The sequence below is a fragment of the Anoplophora glabripennis genome, unplaced genomic scaffold, assembly GCF_000390285.2.
Source record: "Anoplophora glabripennis isolate ALB-LARVAE unplaced genomic scaffold, Agla_2.0 scaffold5, whole genome shotgun sequence".
Classification (NCBI taxonomy): domain Eukaryota; kingdom Metazoa; phylum Arthropoda; class Insecta; order Coleoptera; family Cerambycidae; genus Anoplophora; species Anoplophora glabripennis.
In genome coordinates, this window is record NW_019416525.1 from 3262985 (window position 1) to 3288628 (window position 25644).

General features: G+C 35.5%; 1 protein-coding gene across 4 annotated transcripts in view; it reads left to right on the forward strand.

Annotated features, from left to right (window-relative positions):
* Nucleotides 1–1018: 1018 nt before the first annotated feature.
* The window catches only part of LOC108906795 (filamin-A), a 38679-nt gene continuing 14053 nt past the window's right edge, over nt 1019–25644 (forward strand). Inside the window, exons 1-14 of one of the 4 annotated variants that reach the window (XM_018710160.2) lie at nt 1019–1110; nt 3053–3179; nt 4730–5180; nt 11969–12113; nt 12453–12582; nt 12719–12924; nt 13341–13720; nt 16355–17250; nt 17769–18025; nt 18084–18325; nt 18444–19010; nt 19649–20775; nt 20828–20958; nt 21015–21153. In XM_018710160.2, coding sequence (XP_018565676.1) covers nt 4784–5180; nt 11969–12113; nt 12453–12582; nt 12719–12924; nt 13341–13720; nt 16355–17250; nt 17769–18025; nt 18084–18325; nt 18444–19010; nt 19649–20775; nt 20828–20958; nt 21015–21153 — 4617 coding nt within the window. In that variant the 5' untranslated portion in view covers nt 1019–1110; nt 3053–3179; nt 4730–4783. The other 3 variants (XM_018710155.2, XM_018710158.1, XM_018710159.1) reach the window with 3 other exon arrangements.

Below are 25644 nucleotides of genomic sequence, written 5' to 3' on the forward strand. Positions count from 1 at the left end.
AAAAGGATAAAAATTTTTGACTTTCATATCGTGAAACTAGAAGCCTCAAGCTTCAATTTGCTTATTCTGTGATTACTCTACGACCACTTTTCGCGAAGTTACAGCCTCTTGAAAATCACCTAAAAATTTGTGATTTTTTTTTTGTCCCTTGATTGTTGTGCCTAGTTTATATCCCTAGTGATTAAGTCAGCGTTGTGCCAGAAAGTCGCGACAATTACAAAAACGAACAATAAAAACCTATCAGCGTTATTAATAATTGTTTGTGTCCAAGACGTCTATAAATACGGAATAATTCCCTGTTTACTTGACCCTTCCGTGCTCCTGTACCTTCTTATCAACGGCATATATAATTTTTTTATTTTAACCCGTGACTCACCTTATTACCAATTAAATGATTTTGTTAAGATGCCAGTACTACGTGTACGTGAGTCAACCGGCATAAAAAATAAATATATTTTATACACAATACAAGCCCCTACACGGTGACTCAATAAAAAACATCGTGTGTGTAGTCACGGTTTATAAAATTGCGTTTAAAAATAAAAGCCTTTTGATTTATGAAGTATCCACTTTTTATAACGCGCTTTACTGTTGTAAAAATTTGAGTTTTCCCGTTTTCCATAACCTGTAGTTATGGAAAGTAAGATGAAGCTTGCTGCAAGAGAGAAAAAGGATTACTGGTTTCTTGAACCCGAAGACAAAGGCAATAAACAAATTGGTATTTTTAAGTAAAGAGACCCGACACCAAAAGGCAACACATACCTGTTGGTTGAAGTGTACGACTGGACTATATCTTATCTGCCGTGAGGACAAAGCGGTTTTGAGCACCGGAAGGAAGAGGAAATTCTTGAAATTTCATTTTCGTTTGGAATAAACGTAGAAAAACGCCCGTATGACACAAAATGGGGATTCGTTCAAAGTGGGGTTAAGTTAAGAGACAATCTATAAACAACTAAACTCATGGACAGAGAGTTCTATTCTTAGTTTCATACATATCTTAAGTTAGCGAGTCGTGCTCAGTCTTCCCATAACCACACCGAAAAGTGTTACAAAAGTGCAATGATTCTGTGGATTAATCTTTGACGCTTATCCCTCGAACAATAACCACCGGTAAGTGGGGTTTTAATTAAATTACCCACATTTGAACAAAGAGTACCGACATGACACTTTCGCGCGAAATTGGAACTACCACGCTTGTAGAAAAGCGTAATTCGCATGCACTGTGAAATAAGCTTCTATAAAATCCGTTCGGCGTAATGCAGGTGTAAAGTAACGGTTACAATTAATAATAAATTATTACAAATTCGGTTCTGTTGGGTGTAAAAGTTATCCTGACATTTGCGTCTATTTTTGTACACCTGTGTAGTAATTACCACACACCGATCGTTACTTTTTAATTATTATGTAAAAACAAACGTTCTGCTCTCGAATAAAACAAAATCGCTACGGTTTCGTACAATCGAGACGCTAGTATTTTTTTTTATTGATAATTACGCAAATGTGTGGTATTTTAACAGCTACATAAACCAGTGGATGTATTTAAAATTAAAATAAAACCGTCCCGAATTTTAACCACGACATTATTTTTATAGTAAACACCAGTTTGTTGTTAGATTAAAGTGTGCATCGTCAAGCATTGTATTTTTAGAAAAGTGCATGTTTTCTAGTCGAAGGCCGTCGTCGAATAGTATTTTTGACACGAATTCGAACTAATTTTTATAACGCCGCTGTTTGCATGCGAAAAATGCTTTAATTTTTATTTTCAATTTCTTCCCACGTAATTTATTTTTAACAATGTGACTTATATTTCTAGTAAGCAAAAGGTGTGTATAAAATTACATGGAAATGTAAACATATGTGCAAATAATACTCGAACTTACCCCTTAGACATTTCTAAATTTAACATGAGTTTTAAATGGATTAAATACAATTTTAAATTGCGTGCCATCGACTAAAAGTAACAGGGAAAGTATTATTTCTCGCAATAATCGTTGCATATGTGTGATATTACTGTGTACAATTTATCCTCGTTGGATGTTATTCAGAAAATGCGATTTTAACGCAAATACTTGATTTTTCTTGCGTATTTTATAAAAATAAAATCTTTTTTACCGTGACCTAAAAGAAAGTAGTACTACTAAGGTCGATGGCTCTGTATCCACTCACTTAAAAAATAAAAGATCTTAGGTAACCCTTTAAGAGATTTTCAATGCATGTCTCTGATTAAATTGCGTTTCTGTTTATTGTTCTTGACATGTGCCAAGAAAACTATTCAAGAGATCATTATCCGAGCTAAAAAAAAGTTGGGTGAACTTATAAATTGCATTTACGACCAGGTGCTACATCGGGTTATGAATTTTTAATAAAGACGAGCGAAACGCAATCTAATATTATTCAGGTCAATAAGCGCGCCATCTCCTTTTTCTTTCAATTTAATTCTCGTAGTTACTTGTACATAGAAGACTGCTTGTATACAGGGTGTTTCATAATGATGTGCAAATATGTTAGGGAGGTGTTTAGAAAGTAATTTTAGGGGGATACTTCCAATGTATTTTTTTTATTTGAGCCTCCCCTGAGAAACTATTCAAATCTCAAAATGTCCGAAATAATTAGCTTTTATAATTTTTTTTATTAAGTTTTTAGTTCATATTTGCTTAGCTTTTCCTATTGATAAAAAAAATATTTGCACATCATTATGAAACACCCTGTATATTTCGTACATGGACAAACATTAATTAAATTAAATACATTTGTAATAAATAATAGAGAATTAAAAAAATTGTTTTAAGTGAGATTATTTGTGACGGGTCGGTTTTTCGGACGTAAATTCCCATATTCGTGTATGCTCAAAATGATACCTGAAAGTTTTACGACATATTATGTATTTGTATAATCTCTATTTAAAGATTATCGATGTACTTCCCGACAAGGTACTTTAGATTGTACTATTTTTTAAGATATCAAAGTATTTCGGACAGGACAGGCTTTGACAAAATTTTACCCTCTAAATGGTGAAACTTCGTAAAAATAAACGAACGTTCTTTATTTTTAGGTCGTACATCTACTCTTGACGCAAAGAAAACACCTTCTGAAATTTATGAAAGGATAAACAGGAGACGAAATTCCACAAAAATTGGGCATTCATTCTATTAAAGGGGTTTTGGATCTTGGAACAGCAGGTATACTCCAAAAGCCTAAAATTTACGTAGTTTGTAGTTTTTTTATATATCGGCCCCTTTACTATTTGTTTGAAAAATATTGTATTCAAAAGTAAGTCAAAAACAAGAAATGGCTTCAATAAAAAAAATATTAAAAAAACTGGTGACAAATTTGATTTTTCAACATTTGGATTTTTAGATTTTGGATTAATAGGTTTACCTGCAGTATAATTTTCTCAAATCAATTTAATTTGACCGAAATACATTAATATTTTATCACCGAAACATAAAATTTACGTAGTTTGTAGCATTTTATTTTCATATTACCTTCATTAAATTGATATTTTGAATTAAAAAGTGAGATGAAAACAATGCATAAACATTATATCACTGAATTTTCATATTTCCTTCTTTACCAGTCATTAAAAAAATATTTTCAATGAAAAAATAAATAAATAAATAAAACGTCATTAACTATGTCGATTTTTTTAAATAAAATATCTGTATATTTTAAAAATATAGGAAAAGAGAGCTATTTTAGAAGTCAGCCTAAAGGCTTTGGAAACCATGTTTATTGTGATATTGTGAAAATATAAAAAATACATTAAAAAACAATACATACATTTTTTTATTCGGAAGTGAGTTAAAAAGTGATATAACCAACTATTTAAACCAAGAAATGGTTTAAATGAAAAGAAATTAATTCCTCATAGAGAGAAAAGGACTTTTTCTGGAAAATTATCATGTTTACTGCAGTACATTTTTTTCTAAATGAGTTAAATTTAAGCCACCATGAATAAACATTATAACATCATAAAAACATAAAATGTACACAGTTTATAAAGCTACTCTCTTTACTATTGATTAGAATAATATTTTGTATTCGAAACCAAGTCAAAAATAACATGATCAGTAATTATAAAGAAAGAAATGGTTTTAATAAAACAAATCAAGAAAGGATCATTCAATTGGATCTTTAATAAATAGGAAGAGAGTTCTTTCAAGAAAATGATCATATTAAGTTTGGGAACTATATTTAGTAGTTTGGCTGCACATTCTTTTACTAAATCGAAAAACATATTATTTTTGAAACAAAATTTACATAGTTTGGAGACGTGTTATTTCCGTATTACCTTTTTAATTATTGATTAAAAAATATTTTGAATTCAAAAGTGTGTAAAAAATATGACAATTTGAATTTTTAATTTAAATTAGTTTAATCTGAACCAAAATTCAAATCTTTTTTAAAAAAACTCATTATTATACTAACTGTACTGAATTGTCTTAAATATTCAAAATTATAAATTTTTTTTAAATGTACAACAGGTGTACGTGTTTAAAATAAAATATAAGCAGCGTATCGGTGTTTCTGGTGTGCCATGACGTACGGGTGACTAATAAAAAGGCCCTCGTCGGTTTTTGCTTCCTTTTCAGATATGTTTTTAACCGGAAAAAAAGACAGATAGTCGCTCATTGTTGTCTGTCCTGCAAAAGATGCAGGAATAAACTGCATACCGAGCGAATTCCTGCGGCCCTTGAGACACACGGAATATCTTTTATATATGTTATAGGGGGTCATAAGGTGACTAGATTGGTGTTGGTCAGCTAGCAAGAGGTCTCTGAGGATGAGCCAGTTTCCCTACCAAGCCGACACCGGTTTTGGACCGGTCGAGCCTTGCCTGCCTCTGCAGCGCGATGCAGACTATTGTGAGTTTGATGACGAGGACGAAATGGTGACGACTGAACGCGAGTTAGCTGAGGACGCACAATGGAAAAAAATACAACAAAATACATTCACGAGATGGGCAAACGAACATTTAAAGACCGTTTCAAAACACATTGGCAATTTGGAAACGGACCTTAGTGATGGATTGCGGCTAATAACGCTCATCGAGGTATTGTCAGGGAAGAGGCTGCCGAAACACAACAAAAAACCGTCGTTTCGTTCGCAAAAACTCGAAAATGTGTCTGTGGCCCTTAAGTTCCTCCAGGACGACGAGGGAATTAGGATTGTTAATATCGGTGAGTACCGCATATTCCTGCTTTATCCTGCTGGACGGTTTTGTCTCTCTTAACGACACGCGCATAACATAAATTCTCTGGTTCCTTTGCTCTTGCACTCCTTTAACCGCCAATTTATTTTCAAACGCAAATTCCAAAACGACCAAAAGCCACACGAGTTATTTTCATGAATTGCAAACCAATAAAAAACACCCTTACCACACGCACGCTTATTTATCCCACATGTCCTAAATTCGTACATAGGAAACGTGTTTTAAACGTCTGTAATTACGTAAAGGGGAATTATTTACGTTTATTGAATAAATTGAGGTTATTTCCATATTCCTGCAAAGGCGCGTACCTATAATATGTGTAAATATTAATTTTCCTGGTCCCATATTTAATCGTAAAATTTTGAATTTCAGTTCATTGTAAAAGTCGGACTAATTAAAGCAATTTTCGCATTAAGGACATTTAGGACGATGAGTGTCTCTGTTGCAAAATGTAGGAGTAACTTAATTTGCTATAACCTAATTTTTAAACACGCATAATTCATATTTTTTAATATCTCTACATCTATTTATTGCGGTGATCTAAGTAACGCAAGATAAAAATATTTTTATCTTGGGAATTATATTTATTTAAATATTTGAATACCTGTGTGAAAGATTACACCGGTAAATTATAAAAATGCACTTCAAGGTTGGGTAAAATTCTATGCGACATTTTTTTTTTTTTTTTTTTCAGGTATAAAATTGCTAACACGATAATGTGTAACGTTCGCAATTTATATCTAATTTGAAACGTGCTTATTGGGAAACAGTATAAATTTGCCGCAATTGCAGTCTCACGAGTAAATGTAAAACGGCATTTTCCGCGCGACCTTAACCAAACTGCTGATAAAGACGCTTTTGTTGCTCATTCCGTTTAAATTCTGTTTTCGTCACACTTGTAATTAAGACCTTATGTGGTACAGCGTCCTACCTACAGCAAAGTGAATGCCGTGAGTTATACAGCCGACATACCACCCAATGATCCAATAATAACCCATTAAAACCGATAGTTCATTTACTTACATAAAGCGTTATGCGACCCGCTACAGGGTGGACAAAATTGTACAATCAAAATATATTTTCCTTTGTTTAAACTTTTACTTGAATGATAATACACTTTTATCAGCAGGTACATCGTCCTGTCATCGAGATACTTTGTATATTTAATGATATCATGTTATTCTTAGCTCACAGATATAAATATACAAGTCCATCATAGTCACGTTTGGGAAAATTACGAAGAAATCGTCATTAAACAAGTAAACCGAGTACCCACTATGTTTGCATACCGAAATCTAGACTGATAAACATACCAAGGAAGTAGTTTAATACAATACTGTTAATAATATCTTAAATCTATCGAAGCAAATGTAAACCTTTAACTCGTGTATACATAAAGAATAGTTGCCAAAATAAATAAAAAATTGATTCTATTAATATTACAATACAATCACTTTCGTTCGATTCCAGTTTCAATTTAGCGCTGGGATAAAATTAATACAGAATAAAATCGCTCCTAGAGCACAAGAATAACTGACAATACATGCAGCTTATTACTTTTTTATTTCGATTATCATTCAAAAGATGGGTAAAAATTAAATGGCTTCTACAACACAAGAATACATGCAGCTTATTACTTTTTTATTTCGACTATCATTCAAAAGATGGGTAAAAATAATGGGTAAAAATAGAATCGCTCCTACAACACAAGAATAATTGACAATACATGCAGCTTATTACTTTTTTATTTCAATTATCATTCAAAAGATGGGTAAAAACAATAAGAAAAATAAAATCGCTCCTACAACACAAGAATAACTGACAATACATGCAGCTTATTACCTTTTTATTTCGACTATCCTTCAAAAGATGGGTAAAAATAATGGGTAAAAATAGAATCGCTCCTACAACACAAGAATAACTGACAATACATGCAGCTTATTACTTTTTTATTTCAATTATCATTCAAAAGATGGGTAAAAACAATGAGAAAAATAAAATCGCTCCTACAACACAAAAATAACTGACAATACATGCAGCTTATTACTTTTTTATTTCGATTGTCATTCAAAATTTACAACGCAACTACGTGATCTATCGAAACGCATACATCTGTGCTTTTGTTAACGTTTAACCAAAAACGACATAAGTTGATAATTGCACGTAATCATTTGTTATTTTTGTTTTATGACAGTATTCCATGACATAAATCATATAATGAAGTCACAAGTACCAATTTAAAGCTGTTTTACATATTCCGTAGAAACAACTTTTTAAAATTAATGAATGTGCATTGTTTGCTATTAAATATGCTAAATACACCCTCGCCATTGTCTTAGAACTGGATATACAGTGGCAGTACTAAAAATATTACCGTCTAAATTAAATATTTGTCGGCGTTTCGACGTTTGATTTTTAATTAATTTTCGCAGGAAGCGTTTTTTATCGTATCCAATCCTTTGACTGACGTTAATCGTAATTGGCGTATGGATAATCTGGGCCTATATATGGCAATAGTTTTGACCCAGTCAGCATCACCAGACGGGCCACATTAAAAAAAGCGTTTATTTAGCGCTAGCCGTAATTAAAATGCCTCTTCATGAGTAAACGAATTAATAAGAATGGTGAATAATTCTCGGCCTTTTGGTTAAGGCAGTGATGTCATGATTTAATGAAGCTAATTTGGAGCTAACTGCATGCTATTGTGAACGTATATGTATACGGCCTTCGGATGTGTAGTTTGTAACACTTAGGTATCCACTTTCTTCGCCATTTGTACCAATTACGGGCGAATTTGTTTATATTTTACGCCGATTTAACTCCCATCACACTAAAAGTAAATAAACTAAATACGAATATTGTAATAAAGTAAATTAAAACTGTATTAACACAGCAAACATTGCTAGCTGGATGCTGCCCAGTCACAAGTAGATAAAAACATACATTTTTGCATATTAAACTCTTTCCGCTACATCGCAAATGCACAAATGATGTTATTTTTATCGAGACATTAATAAAAGCCATAAAATCCTTTTGATGGATAAAATATCATCTGTCGTCTAATGACCTTAAGTTCATTTGAATAAAAAAAAAGTGCTATAGTTTCTATGAGAAAAGTTTGAAACGGTCGATTTATTTCTTGTGTTTCATATATACCTATACAAATAACTTATCAACTGTCGATTACGTCACTTTTAAAAATACCTAACATAGTAATGGGCTCCAATGTGCCACAAATTAACTTTTATTTATCATCGCGAATGTTTTTCCAAGAGCTAACTGAATAAATATGAATGTGTATTAGGTCATCGGCGTAAATATCAATTTTAACACCTATTTATCTGGAAAGGAAGGCGATAACATCATTTCCTTTTCGTGGTTAATTGAGATTTATCGCGAATACTTCCAGAATTAGGCAACGCGTTCGGAAAACGTCTGGAAGCAGACCGCAGTTGTGCAGATTTTATTAAATATTATGACCTTGATCAATTTCATTTATTATTTAAAGGTCAAGTTTGTAAAACTGGCGTTTATAGCTTAAACGATACGATTTTCTCTACACTTTCTAATCAAAGTTACAAATACTTATACGGGGTGATTTGAAATAAAAATGGACCTAATTTCAATGGTATTCCGTACGTATCAAAAATGTTTACGCTTCGTCTTTGTTTAAATTTGAATATCACTCTTACGTGTATTTATCAAAAATGTGAAAAACACGCATATTGACACACTATTAAAGACCCCACAATCTCTGTAAAAATATTTGTAGAAACGAATGAAGTCACCAATATAATAAAATATTGTTTACCGCTTTGCTGCCATTACCAGCCTTGTTGTTACATAAACCGGAGTATATTTTTTAAAATACTGTGATGATATAATGTTACTTAGACATCACATTTACAACCCATTCTTCCGAAATATTATAAATCTCGATGTTTTTATAGAATCTGTAAATATACACCTTTGACTGTTTTTTTTTCAGTTCTGAAAAAAATATTTTTATATTTTGAGACTGGCTAAATAGAATTTGACCTAGTTGTACCTCCTCTATATAATTGTGAATATATATTTAACGTGGAAATTAAAAAATATATAATGATTCTATATTTAACACAAATAAGCGCGAATTATTTTTGGCTTGTACGAATATAGTCCATACGTCAGGTCGTTAACAACAAACCAATAAATTAAATGCTTCTATTAAGCACAATTCGTATTAATTTTCAAGCAAAATACTAGCTAAACAGCGTTATAAGCAAGCGGGGTGCTTGTGAATTACGAACTCGTAAGCAATTTCGGAAGTAATGTAAACAATACGTGAATAAAAACATATGTAGGTTGGCTGAAAACAAGTAAAATAATATCCGATCGCAATGTGAGAATGTCCGCAAATCTGCATATTTCCAGCTCATTACACATTGTAGTTGTGTAGAACTTGTCGGATAATTTAAATCAACGAATGCAGATTAAATTATAAGCACTAAAAGGCTTAGCAAAGTTTATTGCCCTTGGTTGTAATTGTCGTTTATGTCGTCCTTAAGCTAAGTTACATCACCTCGTTTACTGTACGTTTAAAAATTTTTTATTTAACGTTAAATATTTACTTTTCCATCTCGCCCCAGCTCGCGGAACATTCCGTATATGCTCCCGTCTATTAATTATTGCCAATTATAGTCTGGCGGCTTAAACTGTTGCTATTTATATTTTTATAAGCCCGTGCCAAGACCGGTGTAGGCCAAGTTTAATATATTTTTTTTTTAAATGAAAATAACAATGCGATAGCTCTATCGGAGCCGTAGGATAAACCGGACGCTTTTTAACAAAAGTGTCCGTTGAAATTTTTGCATATTCTATTTATGGTGTATTTTAATTTGACGGTGACGACATCGACCTTGTAATACATAACGACGAGTCACATCTCTCGATAATCGTGAGGTGTCATTGTGTTTGTTCTTTTTTAAAAACGGGAGTAGCCTGAACGTAACCGAAATCAGTTCGCTGATACATTGAACGGCACCTGCAGCACTTCCCGTTGATGTCTTAATTAGCGCAACTGATTGTGCGTCATCCTTATGGTATATACAATATTGTATTCTTAAAACGATTATTTTATGTCAAATTTAAAGTGGAATTTCGAAACGCTTATCAGTTAGATACGGCGCCCGTGTGACTGACAGATACCACGATTTTAAAAAGCAACCCTTTTTTTCAATCACGGCTAAAACAAATAAAGCAGTTGTTCACTTTTATCAGCCAACGCGATTTAGAAGGTTTGGAAATGTGTAGATAAACACCATTTACTCCTTATCTAGGTTTACCGAAGCGCTCTCGACCATTCCGGATTGATAACGTAACATTGCGGTTGGCTGTGGTGACGTAATATTTCTTTGAATCCGAGATTTCGTTTGAATTCAAGAAAGTGTCCCGTCTACCTTACCAACATAACACGAGACGCCTTCTTACATATGCGTTTTGTTCTCCTTCCACAGCGGCTGGGACTGCAAGGGCGTCGCCAAAGGGGGGCCAGGGGGGCAACCCCCCCAGAAATCGAATTTTAGTACAGTATTTTTTTATTAAAAATATAAGTCTTCAACTTCAATCTCTGTAAAAATGGACGCTGTAGCACTTAAATATCATCCTGTGGAATTTTTTGAAAAAAAAAATTATCGGCACCAGAAGGTCGTAGAGCAACGTTTTTTAAAAAAATTCGCGTAAAAATGCCAGCAATCGATTCATGTAATAGACATAATCGAGAAATGAAAATCGATAAATATATTCAAGAAAAAGGCAACCAAAAAATGTTTACTTCTTTTAGTCATTTTTTGGACACTAGAAATGATTAAAATCGTTATCACTCTTTTTTATCATAAAATACAAATCTTAAGGAAAAAAATGAGTCCTGATTCGTTTCTCTACGACTATTCGTTGAGCAAGGAGAGCCGATTCCGAAATGACCTTTTTTTTTCGAAAAATCGATATAACTCGAAAAATCTTTAATATTTTTTAATTTAAAAAAAGGCACTTTTTTTGCTTACCGAGTGCTACTTTTACAGCAAGTAACAAGTTTTAAAACCGTAATTTGCAAGAAAAAAGCAAAAACAAAAAATCGATTTTTTTCGATATATCTCGAAAAGTAATATAGCAATCGATATATTTAAAATTACGAATCGATACAACTTGAAGTTATTTTTATTAGCGAAAAACCGTTTTTTCCGACTTTTATGAATTTTTTATTAAGTTTTATTAAAAATATTTCTAAAAAAATTAATTCACTGGACTTTTTTCTACCTATAATTTATATTTATGCCATTTTCTCTCTCATCTTGCCCTCCCCTGGCCCATTGGCTGGCGACGCCCTTGGCTGGGATATAAAATGTTCTCTGTCTCCTTGGGTTCGGCCACATAGTTCGTATTATGTAGACCCACTTAAGACTTACACGCTCGTTCTACATTTCATTATACCTTTTGTAGAACGAGAGATCCGATCGAGCATTTATATGCGCTAATCAAGATATATATGGCGTTCGCCGTTCGCATCGAGCTTTTTACACGGAAAGTTTCTTCTATTTACATCCACAGTTATTCCGTATTCTGTAATTTGTAAAACTAGTTCTTTGAAAATGTCATGCACAGGTTACCTCATCGCTCAGCCCCCTCTCCCCCCCCCCGCGCGCTCGCCCTGCCCCAGATCGCGAATTTAACGAACAAATCCCATTTTTCCGCAAACTGACGACGATCTTATTGTTCCAGATTCGAGTCATATAGTAGATTGTAAGTTAAAACTAATATTAGGATTAATATGGACCCTCATCTTACATTATTCAATATCCCTGCCCATGTGGGAGGGCGAAGACGACATGAACAATGGTGGAACGGAACCAACACCCAAACAAAGGTATCTACCACGAAAAATAATCCAAAAGTTGGTCGAAATTACCGACAGTGTTTAATACGATTCCTTCCCCTCGTCGAAACAAACAGACCCCTCTAATTTCGACGCCACTGGTTACTTTTCTTTGAAATTTTACGAGGTGCTAGGTACTATGCAGTACCTGAACTGTACCAAATTTGAGCTCTTTATCTTCAACTGTTACCGAGTAATTGACGAAAAACTGTTTTACTTCCAATTTTTGTTAAAGGAAATTTTTGTTTGTTTTGACGAGATGAATCGTGCAGTTCTCGCAACGTCACCATCGTTCTTGAATATATTACATTTATGTATTTATTTCTACAGGCTGATGAATTGGATTCAAACAAAACTACCGGATCTTCCCATAAAAAATTTCACAACGGATTGGAACGATGGGAAAGCTGTCGGGGCTTTGGTCGATGCTGTGGCCCCAGGATTGTGCCCAGACTGGCCGGTAAGGAATCAAATATAGATATATACCAATAAATCTATTGATTACATTATATTAACACCTACTGGCCTCATGAGTTCGCGAAACATTGTTTCGCCGAAGTTTCCAAAAATTTCAACTAACTTTTGAATTGCTGCAGGATTGGGATCCCAAGGATGGAGTTCAGAACGCATCGGAAGCCATGGGTCTTGCCGACGACTGGCTGAATATTCCTCAGTTGATCAAGCCAGAAGAAATCGTCAACCCGAATATTGATGAGCAGTCGATGATGACGTATCTGTCGCAGTACCCAAACGCAAAAATCAAGCCCGGAGCACCCCTCAGGCCTAGAACTAGTCCGAACAAGTACGTACGCGTTAAACATTACAAGCATAAAATCCCTAAGGAAAAAAAGTGCGAGTTAAGAATCAATTGTACGGTAAAGTCGTAAAAAAATATTGTTGGTTGTAAAGGTTCCGAAATTCTCACTTTTTCCCGAAACCAGGAACAGTTTAAGGAGACTTAATTAATATTTTTCTTTGTTTACATATAGAATCCCCCCACCTAGGTAAGTCAAAACGTGAAAAAAAGGCTGATTAACGCATTAACATAAACGATTGGTGTTCCTCGACATAGCACTACTAACCCCCTAGGATTTCATTTATATTTTTTTTGTTGTTTCCCGTTTAGATCACAACTTTATTTTCGTTAGATGAGACGTTTAGTGTTCTTCGGCACCTCCACCGCTGAGTTTTTCTAAAATCCTACGTCTTTGCTTGCAGAGTAAGAGTATACGGTCCCGGGATCGAACCGGCTGGACCCGTGGTTGGAGCCCCGGCTAACTTCACGGTGGAGACCTTCTCGGCGGGCAAGGGCCAGGTGGACGTCATCGTCGAGAACCCCAAGGGACAGAAGGAACCGGTCGACGTCAGATTCAACAACGACAGAAATCTCACGTACTCGGTTTCCTACACCCCGCAACAGGAGGGAAACCACAAAATTAACGTCAAATTTGCTGGCCGTGATGTTCCAAAGAGTCCTTACAACGTCAAAGTGGAGGGACACGCCGGAGACCCGACGAAGGTTACCGCGTCGGGTCCAGGCTTGCAACCTGACGGCGTCTCAATAAACAAACCCACCTACTTCGATATTTCTACTAAAAGTATGTAATATAATATTTTTACTACACTTTCGAATTAAACGAAAATATATAGTGGAACTTAAGTATGTATGAATATTTCTGGAGGTAATTGTTTGGATCATTTTAACAATAAAAGTTCGTATGAGTATTTTTACTAAAAACTACACCATAAGTATAATATTTTTACCACACTTTCGAATTAAACGAAAATACACAGTGGAACTTAAGTATGTATAAATATTTCTGAGGGTAATTGCTTGGATCATTTTAACAATAAAAGTTCATATGAATGAGTATTTCTACTAAAAAGTATGCCAAATAATATTTTTACTACACTTTCCAATTAAATGCAAATACACAGTGGAACTTACGTATGTAAAAATATTTCTGGGGGTGATTGCTTGGATCATTTTAACAATAAAAGCTCGTATGAGTATTTCTACTAAAAACTACGCCATATAATATTTTTACTACACTTTCTAGTTAAACACACACAGTTGAACTTAAATATGTAAACATATTCGAAAGAGAGATTCTTTGGATCAATTTGAGAATAAAACTATGTTGTAAACTGCTTAATTTCTGATATACAGTGTGTTTTGGAAAAGAGAACGAAAAAAGATTTCGAAAAATATAATTACATAAATATCAATGAATATGATTGTGGCAAATTGAAGAAACTCGGGCTAGTATTTTCACTAAATAAAAGTGAATGTTCACCGGGAGATATTGCAATTTACAACCCCAGAATTTCGACGCCACTGAGTATTTTGAAATTTGATCGGTTGATTAATTAATAATTATTTTTCTCTACTCCAAAACTACTCGTTTCGAAAAAAAATCAAAGAATTTTATTAAAAATTCAATTTTAAGTATCATGAAATGTCCAAAAAACCATTGACGTAGAAATTTTATGTTTTTCGGGGCAATTAAAGTTAAGCAATATTTGTTTCGGACTTTTGATGACGATAATTTATTTAAAATCGTATACAGAACTTTTATGTAAAATGAATAATTTTACAATTACATTCGATTCACTGAACTGTGAATAGTAAGCTTATTTTCGACTAAAAATGTAATCATTACAAAAAAAAACTAGTATTTAAAATAAAACGAAACATAATTTTTTTCCAAAATTTCCAAAATACCCAGTGGCGTCCAAATTTCTGCGAATTTTAGTGGAAATATTTATCTGTGTATTTTTTCTTTTACTTAAATAAGTCGCTAGCCCTATATTTGTGTAAAGTATGTGTTTCTCGACATTTCCAACACCCTGTACCTCGAAAACCGAGCCGACTAGGTTCACAAGACCTTTCCTTCTTCTAATGACCCAAACACTCGCCTCCTAAAATAGTTTTACATAGTTAAGTTACAAACGAGGCTCGCGTACAAAGAGATAACGATAAATCATGAAAATTCTCTCTGTATCAATGCTATTTACTCACGTATCCATAAAAATTACAGTGGCCATGATTTATGTTACTGACCGTACCCCCTCTCCCAATTTTATGATAACATTGTGTATTAATGTCATATACGGAATGTTTAAAAACAGGTCGTAAACGTCCAGCTTATCTAATTTATTATTAGAGCATAGACTCACTGACTACTGTATCATGTAAAAATTTGTGGACGGTTATCATCGAACACAAAGCTCAATAGAAACTGGTGAATCATTACATCTATTATTTAACGTTCAATTCGTCTATTTTGAATGTATGTCACGGTCTGATGTTTAATTTGTATGTGATACCCGACATTTCACATTTACAGAACATTATTTAACCACTTAAAATCGTATCCTTATTTGTCGGGTATCTCACTTGGTAGTAAAAAAATAAACACGGACCTGATAAGTTTGTTTTCGTTTCAAGACGAGAAAACAATAAATAATCGCCCAACAGACAAGAGTATCTGGATAATATCACGTATAAACAGTTTCAAATAATATTTGTACCTAAATAAAAAAATGAGAAATTTCAATAGTTGAAAAAAAAATCGTTTTATACTAGTGATTTTTTAAATTGGCGAACAACCCGTAACTTTTTTATTTCTCGACCTAGAAAGATGCGGTTTGGTTTTCTGGAATCTTCGGACGAATTTCTAGAGCTTCGCACCTCGTGTTATCCGCTGTGCCGTTGTCATATTGCTCATTATGAATTTTATCGAATTTTAAATTAATTACAACGCTAATTATTTTTTAGAATTACTTAAGCATAAAGAAGTTCAAAAAAGTGAAACATTGTAGTTTATGGTAATCTATGCACGCAGTTATGTCAATATTCCTTAATTAATCGATTTTGTACATCAAGTTGGAGATTTTGATATTTTTTTCTCGGAAATGGTTGAGTTTAGGACCCATGTCATATTGGGTTTTTTTGTTTATTTTAATGTATTCTATCCTCTGTTAAAATAAAGCAGTCAAACTTCTAACACTCTGTATGTCTGCCTAGAGTAAATTTCTACAATGTTTCTAAAACAGTGTCCAACCTCTCGACGCATGCGCATTGCATTCGTATCAATGAGTTTCAGTTTACGTCAACATCATAAGTGCAATGCTTGAATATGTCGGTTGGCCTTTTTGATCGCCCCGCGAACAGAGCTATTAAATCACCTGCACCGTTCAACACATTTACACTTTATTTTTTTATTCAGATGCTGGCCCAGGAGGAGTAGAGGTGATCATCCTGGACCCCTCCGGCAACAAGAACTCAGTCCCCGTCAAGATACGCCAAACGAACCCGGACCTTTGGCGCTGTGAATACTTATCCCCTATTGTTGGCTTACATTCCGTTAATATATTTTTCGCCGGACAACCCATTCCAAACAGCCCTTACGGTGTAAGGGTGTCTCCTGTGTCGGACGCGAGAAAAGTACGAGCCAGCGGACGCGGCCTGCAGCCGAACGGCGTCCGCGTGAAGGACGAGGCCGATTTTAAGATATATACCGAGGGCGCGGGGGAGGGCGTACCCGAAATCCAGATTATCGGCCCTGGCGGGTTGAAGGAAACCTGCAAACTGACCAAGGTCCAAGGACACACGTACCACGCGGCGTACCATCCTACCAAAGAGGGCAGATACATGGTGATGATAACCTTCGCCGGACACGAGATCTACAAGTCCCCGTTCGTGGTCAACGTTGGGCCGTACAAGGAAACCATGATAAGGGCCTACGGCCCGGGCCTGGTGGGCGGCGTTGTCGGATACCCGGCTCTATTCACGGTCGAGACCAACGGAGAAACTGGCGCTTTGGGATTCAGCATACAGGGGCCGTCCCAGGCGAAAATCGAATGCCACGACAACGGCGACGGTTCCGCCGACGTCAGGTATTACCCCACGGCACTCGGCGAATATGCCGTTCACATCCTGTGCGACAATGAAGACATTCCTCGTAGTCCTTACATTGCTCAAATTTTACCAAATACCGACTACTTCCCGGAGAAGGTCGAGGTGCACGGAACCGGAGTCGAACCCAACGGGGTCCAGACCCACGTTCCCGCCAAATTCACAGTTGACACCAGAAAGGCTGGATCTGCACCTCTAGATGTTAAGGTAAGCAAAATTCGGAACTAAAATGAACTTGGTTTTAAAAAAACATATATTTTAGTATTAGCTCTCGCGTTTTTTACTCTATTTTAAAGGTGTTACGCTAATTCATACAAATTCAAAAAAAAATTAAATTTAACAAATGGAGTAAAAAATTTTCTTCGATACCAAAAATCTAAGTATGCTAAAGATATCAAACGTCAAACCACGCTAATACCTAGTAAACGACTGATAACAAATAACGCCATAGCAACAAAAAAATCAATGTGTAGACGACCTTACCCAAACATTTTTGGGGTCGCTGGAATGATGAATTAGCTGTTTTTTTTACGCGATTAGTCTTTATTAAGGGTCATAATAGAACAGCAAGGATACTATACAGGATATATCTTGATTGAATGATTGCATTATTTAATTTCAAACTGCTTTGGACTGGCGTTCCGTGAATAAAAAAACACCTTTAAAATAGAGTAAAAAATGAATTTGGTCTACCTTCCCACCAGCTACTAAACTGAATCTTACAGATATGCGACGCAAATTGCAATAACGTAGACGTAAAATTAGTGGAAAAGGCTGACGGCACCATCGAAGGTTCTTACGTAGCGAAAAGCGGTAACCGCCATACCGTTCAAGTTAATTACGGTGGAGTGGCTGTGAAAAATTCCCCGTTCAGGGTTTACGTCGGAGAACCCGTGGACGCGTCGAAAGTGCAATGCTTCGGACCCGGCGTACAAGATGGGGTGAAGGCCAACACACCGACGCATTTCAACATAGACGCAAGGTATGCGCGATCGTTTGAACACGTCGATTTCTACGATAACACCACAAATATTTTACAGGGATGCGGGGGAGGCCGAGTTAGATGTCCACTTGGTAAATGAAGACACACATGAAGAAATCCCAGTAAAACTCACGGACAACGGTGACAGAACGTACACCGTGGACTACGAAGCGGCAAAAGCCGGAAACCATACGGTCACCCTTCACTATGGCGGTCTGAAGGTTCCCACGACCCCGATAAAGTTCAAAGTACAACCGAACGTCGATGTTTCCAAGATAAAAGTCGACGGACTGGAACCAAGTAAGTAGAAACGATTGTAGGTACAAGGGAGGGCGAGAACCTTCACCGACTCCCTTCTGCCTCCGTCCCCACCTCAATAGATAACAAAAATAATCGTACAATTTCACTCGACAAACAGCGGCGCCCGTCAATAGTTTACAACAATTTAGGGTGATCACCCAAGACGCCGGAAAGGCAGAATTTGCCATTTCCATAACGAGCCCATCTGGAAGCAAGGTAAAAGCTCACGTAATACCGACATACGAAGGCTACCTAGTAAACTTTACACCAACACAGTTAGGAGAATACTTGTTAGGGATATCATTTGGCGGAGAGCCTATATCTCACAGACCTTTTAAACTAACCTGTCTGACAGGCAGCGATCCGCTTAAGGTCAAAGCGTCTGGGCCGGGCCTCCACAGGGGCATCGTCAACAGGCCGGCGGAATTCATGATAGACACCAGAGGCGCCGGACAAGGGGGTTTAGGCGTCACGGTGGAAGGCCCGTGTGAAGCCGCCATCAATTGCAGAGACAACGGCGACGGCACCTGTTCGGTAGCCTACTTACCTACAGAAATCGGCGACTACGGCATAAATATCACTTTTAACGATTCGCATATTCCCGGTAGTCCGTTCCAGGCGATTATCGTACCCGAGGTTGACATGAACAAGATCAAAGTGTCTGGAAGCGGAATACAGTTACATGGTAAAAATGTGTGCGTAAACATTGCTCTAATGAACTAAAATATATAACCCGTTTGGTGTTTACCCATTAAATTTGATTTTTATAACCCACTCACACACACCTTGATGTTGCCAGAATGAAAAGCGAACATCGATTATTCAATGTTTGAATTGTCGGTGTTGCGAGAAACAACTACTCCGAGAGCTATATGCCCCTACCGGTATTGAATTATATTCGCAACACCTAGTGCAACAGCTAGGATCTTTCGTCAGTTTAACACACCAGGCACAGACCGGTTTAGGACTTATTAGTCCTCATCAGTGTGTCATAAATGCGATAGTGTGCCTGGTGGGTTAAACTGGCAAACGATCCTGGCTGTTGCACTAGGTGTTGCGAGTATAATTCAATACCGGTAGGGACATATAGCTCTCGGAGTAGTTGTTTCTAGCACCACTGACAATTCAAACATTATGCTACGCCCTCTGTGGGTGGCAGTCGTGCAACAAAGTACCTGCAGTTAGCAGGTCGCTTCCTACTGTAGCGCTCCCGCGTACAACGATTATTCAACATTGCTTGTTTGTTGTTGATCTTTAAATGTAATTCTGCATGGTTCATCTGCACTTTGTTCAGATATTTACAACTCTTCCTTTATGTTCCAGGTGTATACGTCGACTCACCAACGGACTTCCTGGTTGATACAAGAGCTATACCAAAATCGACAGACGACGGCAAAGTGACTTGCACAATTACGAATCCTTCCGGTTCCCAAACTGAAAAACTAGTAACACCCTTACTCGACGGAACCTACAAAGTCAGTTACACGCCCTTCGAAGAGGGTAGGCACACCATCGACATATTCTACGACAACGTGCCAGTACCAGGATCACCCTTCATAGTGAACGTGAGAAGGGGATGCGACGCAAAGAAATGTATAGCGTACGGTCCTGGTCTCGACCACGGCGTTCTAGACAAACCCAACGTCTTCACGGTTGAAACCAAAGGTGCGGGAACCGGCGGGTTATCGCTAGCCATCGAAGGACCGTCCGAGGCTAAAATGACATGCAAGGACAATAGAGACGGCTCGTGTTCCGTGGAATACGTACCAACGGAGTCTGGAGAATACGACGTAGCTATTAGATTTGCGGATCACCACATTCCAGGCTCCCCGTTCAAGGTCCTAGTCGGACCTGACGTCGACGAGAAACTCGTAAAGGCGTACGGTCCAGGACTGGAGTCGTCCAAATGCCGAACGGGGATACCTACGAAATTCACGGTAGACGCGTCCAAGGCAGGACCGGCTCCTGTCGCAGTGAACATCACGTCCGACTCAAAACCGCTTCCAAAACGACCGGAAGTTCAAGACAACGGCGACGGTACCTTCGACGTGAGTTATATCCCACCTAACGAGGGCGCCAATCTCCAAACTCACATCCTCTACAACGGCAAAGACATACCAAACAGCCCGTTCCCTCTTAAGGTCCGACCGGTGGTCGAACCGGAGAAAGTAAAACTCGGCGGTCCGGCCATCTTCGAGAATGGAATACCTGCCTCCATACCGACCACCATAAAGATAGACACGACCGAAGCGGGTTATGGGGACTTGGAAGTTAAAATCACTGGACCGGACGGTAATCCGAGACCAGTGAAGTTAAAGGACAACGGAGATGGGACTTTCAACGCAATTTTCTTACCCGACGACGCCGGGAATTACAAACTTGATGTTAAATATGGCGGCAAGGAAGTTTCCAAGGCGCCCATACCGGTCCAAGCGTACGCTATTGGACATGTGAGTTAATATTTAACCAGGTTGACGCGGATGTTTAATACGTGAGTTTCAGGCCGAGAAATGCAAGATAACTGAAGGACTGACAAAAACGCTATACAGTGGAGAATCGTACTGCGTTACTGTCAACACGGAAAATGCAGGAACTGGTGCGGTTACTTGTAGGGTTAAATCGGCAGATGGCGGGTAACATTCGTAAATAAGGGAAAAAGATAAATGTTCTGATTTACACTTTTTTGCAGGGGTGATCTAGACATAAACATCGTGGACAATGGTGACGGCACCGTCAGCATATACTACACAGTTCAAGACGCGGGAGAATACACAATTAATATTAAATTCGGGGGACAGACTGTGCCCGGAGGGTTCTACACATTTGTGGTAAGTTAGATTCGCTACACTTCTGAAAATATTAAAATTCACCACACTTTCGAATATTTAAATTTGGCGTTACCTTTTACCTACTGCTTTTTCTTATTTAACATTTGACTCAACGTAAACAGCTGCATTTGAAATGTATAAAAAAATATATAACTTCACGAAATTAAATTTTCTAGCTTATATGTATAATGTCAATTGTAATTTTATTGATGATATTTTGTCAAATACAAATTGTTAGATTTTTATTATGACAAGACCGCTTGTTTTTGTAGACATTTTAAAGCTTTGAGATTTTTAAACGCAACTATCGCGTTCCCGTAAGATCGTAAATTTCCATGTGTTACGTGAAAATCCCACAGATTTAATACAGCGGGATAATTTGGCATGGCAATGCGATCACACATTAATAAATAATTTTTTAAATTTACTAAATTTATTTAACCCGATGACGTAATGTTTCGTGCGTCACCCGAAATTAGTTTATATCGCATGCAGTTGCTAATACGAATTTTAAATGATGGAGGATTTTTAGAGTGCATCTGACACGAGGTATTCGTCTTTTAGTATTTTTAGTCAACCCGACGGCTCAGTATTAATTAGTTTTGTTTTAATTTTATCCCCTATAATATATTATATGTTTGTAGACCCAATTAATTTTAGAAATTGTTCGTAGTTTAAAGACCTCGGACGAATACAAAAATGATGGCTTATTTTTAGCCGGATTGAAACACCAAACGATATGCAATCGGCAATCTTTAAAATTAAACGATGAAGCCGAGGAAATATCCCGATTTCTCTTAAATAAAAGGAAACAAATGTTTATCGATTTACTCCCTATTTCAAATGTAACTCGACTTGAACTAAAGCTAAATTGCTACAGAATGATGAAATATTACTTGTCGAATTTTCTACAGACAGCTCTGAAACTCGAAGAATCATTTATCAACGGAAACATAAACCATCTTTTGCAACACTTACAGGAAAAGTTGGAACGGAATTCTGTTATTGATTTATACACTAGACACAAAAAAATTCTAAATTTTCAAAAAGCTGCAACAGTTTTTATTTACAGGATTTAAAAGTAAAAAATTACTGAGGTTACAATAAACGGAAATATCCTTCGTCTATTCATTATTTGAAAAGTTATCCCAAGTTTAGCGAAAATCATTAAATACACAATTTTTTACCTTTTTTTTAAATCAGTTTCTTGCATCGAAATAATATTTTTTATCAAAAAAATGATTATTGAAGCTCGTGGACCTTTCGGAAGGGAGGCAAAAAAAAAAAAGTTTTTCCGCTGGATTTCTTATGATTTCTTAAAGGTCGTGAAACTAGAAGCGTCAAGCTTCAATTTGATTTTTTTGTGATTGCTCCACGACCATTCGCCAAGTTACAGCATTTTGAAAATCACCTAAAAATTGTCCTTTAATCACACCATCATTTCTAAAACATCAGCTATATTCTATATAGACCAGGGCGGATCTGTCGAAATATCCCACTTTTTGGATGTAAAAAAGGCAAAATGATCAAGTTTCTTGGATAATTTTTTAAAAATATTTTAATTGCTCCGAGGGCATTCTAATTTTGGTAAAAGAAACTTTAGAGTATAATAAAACAACACACCAAATTTCATTAAAATCGGTTCTATAGTTTTCGTAAAATAATCTTTTGAAAAAAATTTTTAAAATGTTGCACAGCCTCATATAAAGCATCTAGATAGAAATTTTTTCACATAGAAAAGACCGCTCAACTTTCAAATGGTTTTTGAAAAATTGAAATCGGTTGATTAGGACGGCCACAGTAAATTTTTAAATTTAACTAACACACTTTTTTTTATTAGATTACATTTATCAATTTGCAATTTAGTTTTTTCAAAAATTATAAGTTTAAAGTACTATTTTTTTTTAATTTGGAAATTTATTTTTTTTGTTAAATACAGATAAAATAAAAAAAAATAGTACTTTAAACTTATAATTTTTGAAAAAAACTAAATTGCAAATTGATAAATGTAATTTAATTTAAAAATAAAAAAAAGAGTGGTAACTTTAAAAATTTACTGTGGCCGTCCTAATCAACCGATTTCAATTTTTTAAAAACCATTTGAAAGGTTGAACGGTCTTTTCTATGTGAAAAAATTTTCAAGGATCAAGATGCTTTATTTGAGACTGCAACATTTTGAAAATTCCAAAATTTAAAAAAAAAAATATTTTGCGAAAACTATCGAACCGATTTTAATGAAATTTGGTGTGTTGTTTTATTATACTCTAACATTTTTTTTAATAAAATTAGAATGCCCTCGGAGCAATTATTTCATCAATTATTGCTATATTGCAACATCGGTAATAAATTTTTAACAGTATATTGTGCAAAATTCAATTCTAAAACTTTTTTCTTCTTCAATATTCTTCCAAACTGCATAAGTTCCAAGATATAAGTAAAAAACTCAGATAAAATAAGTATTTTTTAAAAATTTTTAAACATTTTTGCAATTTTGAAAATGTTCCGGACCTCGCCCAGATCTAGGTAATCCAGAAAAAAATTGCTTGCCCCCCCCCCCCTCACATCCACCTCAAAACAGATCCGCCCGGGTCTAATAGTCTATAATTCAATTTTTCCTATTTCTATAAATAAAAAGTGAATGTGTTTGAAATCTTTGATACAAAGAGAAAGCAAAACAAAACATCTATGTCATTCATTTCTATTATAAATCGCTACAAATATTTTAATAAATCATCGCGATTTTTCAACGTAAAAATTATTGGCAATTATACTATTTAAAAAATTACAGGTGTTACGCAACCTGTCACATAATTATAGGGTAAGGAAAGAGCGAAAGTAAAATAATTTTAAAACGAAAACCAAGCCAATCATTATTGCACAGACTTGATGTCACCTGTCAGTAACTTTTTGATTTATCTTAGAAAAATGGGCGGCCTTGTACTTATATTTCTAATATATATTTAGATTTTTACGAACTTACCAATGTCTGGCGATTTCTGTACTGATATATTTACTGCCGCTTAAATTGATTAAAAGGAATTAAATTAAAAAGAAATATGTGGGTTTCATGTTTACATATCTCTAAAAAGTTTTGTTTTCAAAAATATATTTCGCATTAAATTAATTTTAGAAAATGGTTTTCAATACTCCAAGGACTGATTTAATGTCACCTTGTGTTTGTTTGTTTTTATTTAACACCAGGAAAAGGTAATAAAATTATTAAAGCGGTGTTTTACCCCAGAAACAGGGAAAAACATGCAATATTTACCGTGTTCTTTAAAATTCAATGTTTTCGAAACTATTTAAAATAGACACGTTCATGTTTGATTATTATTTAAAGAAGCAATCAAATTGTGTATAACTTCTACAAATATTGTTAAACTTTTCTATTTGAAGTTTGGAATTGTGTATTTTGAGTTTTCCGTTTGAAATCGGTGAACAAAATTGACTTTGCATTGATTTTATAGTGGTACGTTAGAGGTTTTATAATATTTTATAACAAGGTTACGTTACGGTGCCGTTACATTAAAATATTTGGCTTGCGGCTTTACTTAAGCAATACATTTTTGTCACTGGTCTTGTCCCCTCTCTAGGAGTCGAAAGGAACGACGCCAGCATCACGAGCGTCGAGCTCCACCCCCCGGCAATAAATATATCGGAGAAATGTTTCATTTATCATTCTATGAAATTTTAATGATAAAAATAGACCCATAATTCCGATATTCACATATCCGCGTTTATCACAGAAATTCCCCGATCCGATTCGAACATTTAAACGTAAAATTTAACTATATCGGGTTACTTTCTTTTTTGATTATAATTTACGGAAACCACCGGAAATACCCGAGCACGAATCTTCTTATTCTTTTTCGGCACCCACCAGATTTGAAATTTTCAGATCCATGAAATTTAATTGTCTTCAGTCTTGCGAACACATTTGTAGCGTTTCAGAAGGTACGTCCAAAATTTAATCAAAAACCCTAAAATGTCATGGTGTTTCAAACCATTCACAGTTTGTGAACTTTGTGACTGAATAGGTATAAACGAAGTGAAAGTAACACCCTTTAACTTTGTGAGTTGTTGTGCTACTAACAAACTAAACATTTCTTTTTCAAAACTGTAGTAAAATTAATAAACTGGCGTTAATTGAGAGTAACAAATATTTTTGTGTGACACATTAAAAGTTATTAGAAAATTATTAATTATATACGTCCAAATTTTAGATCTAAACTTACTTTATTAATAGATGTGGGATTTTGTATAATGTTGGACATGCAGTTTGTCAGTTGCTCACTTTATTTATAGAATGATCCGAAGTAATAAACTTGGAAGATTCAACACGCTTCTGAATATATTTACAATCACACATTCCGCACAAACAAATTTGCACTAACTAAATTGCAATTTTTTAAAAAAAACAAGAAATATTAATTTAAAAATACTTCGCCTTAAAATATTTTCAGTCCCCTTTCGGTTTTAATCTTTTACCTC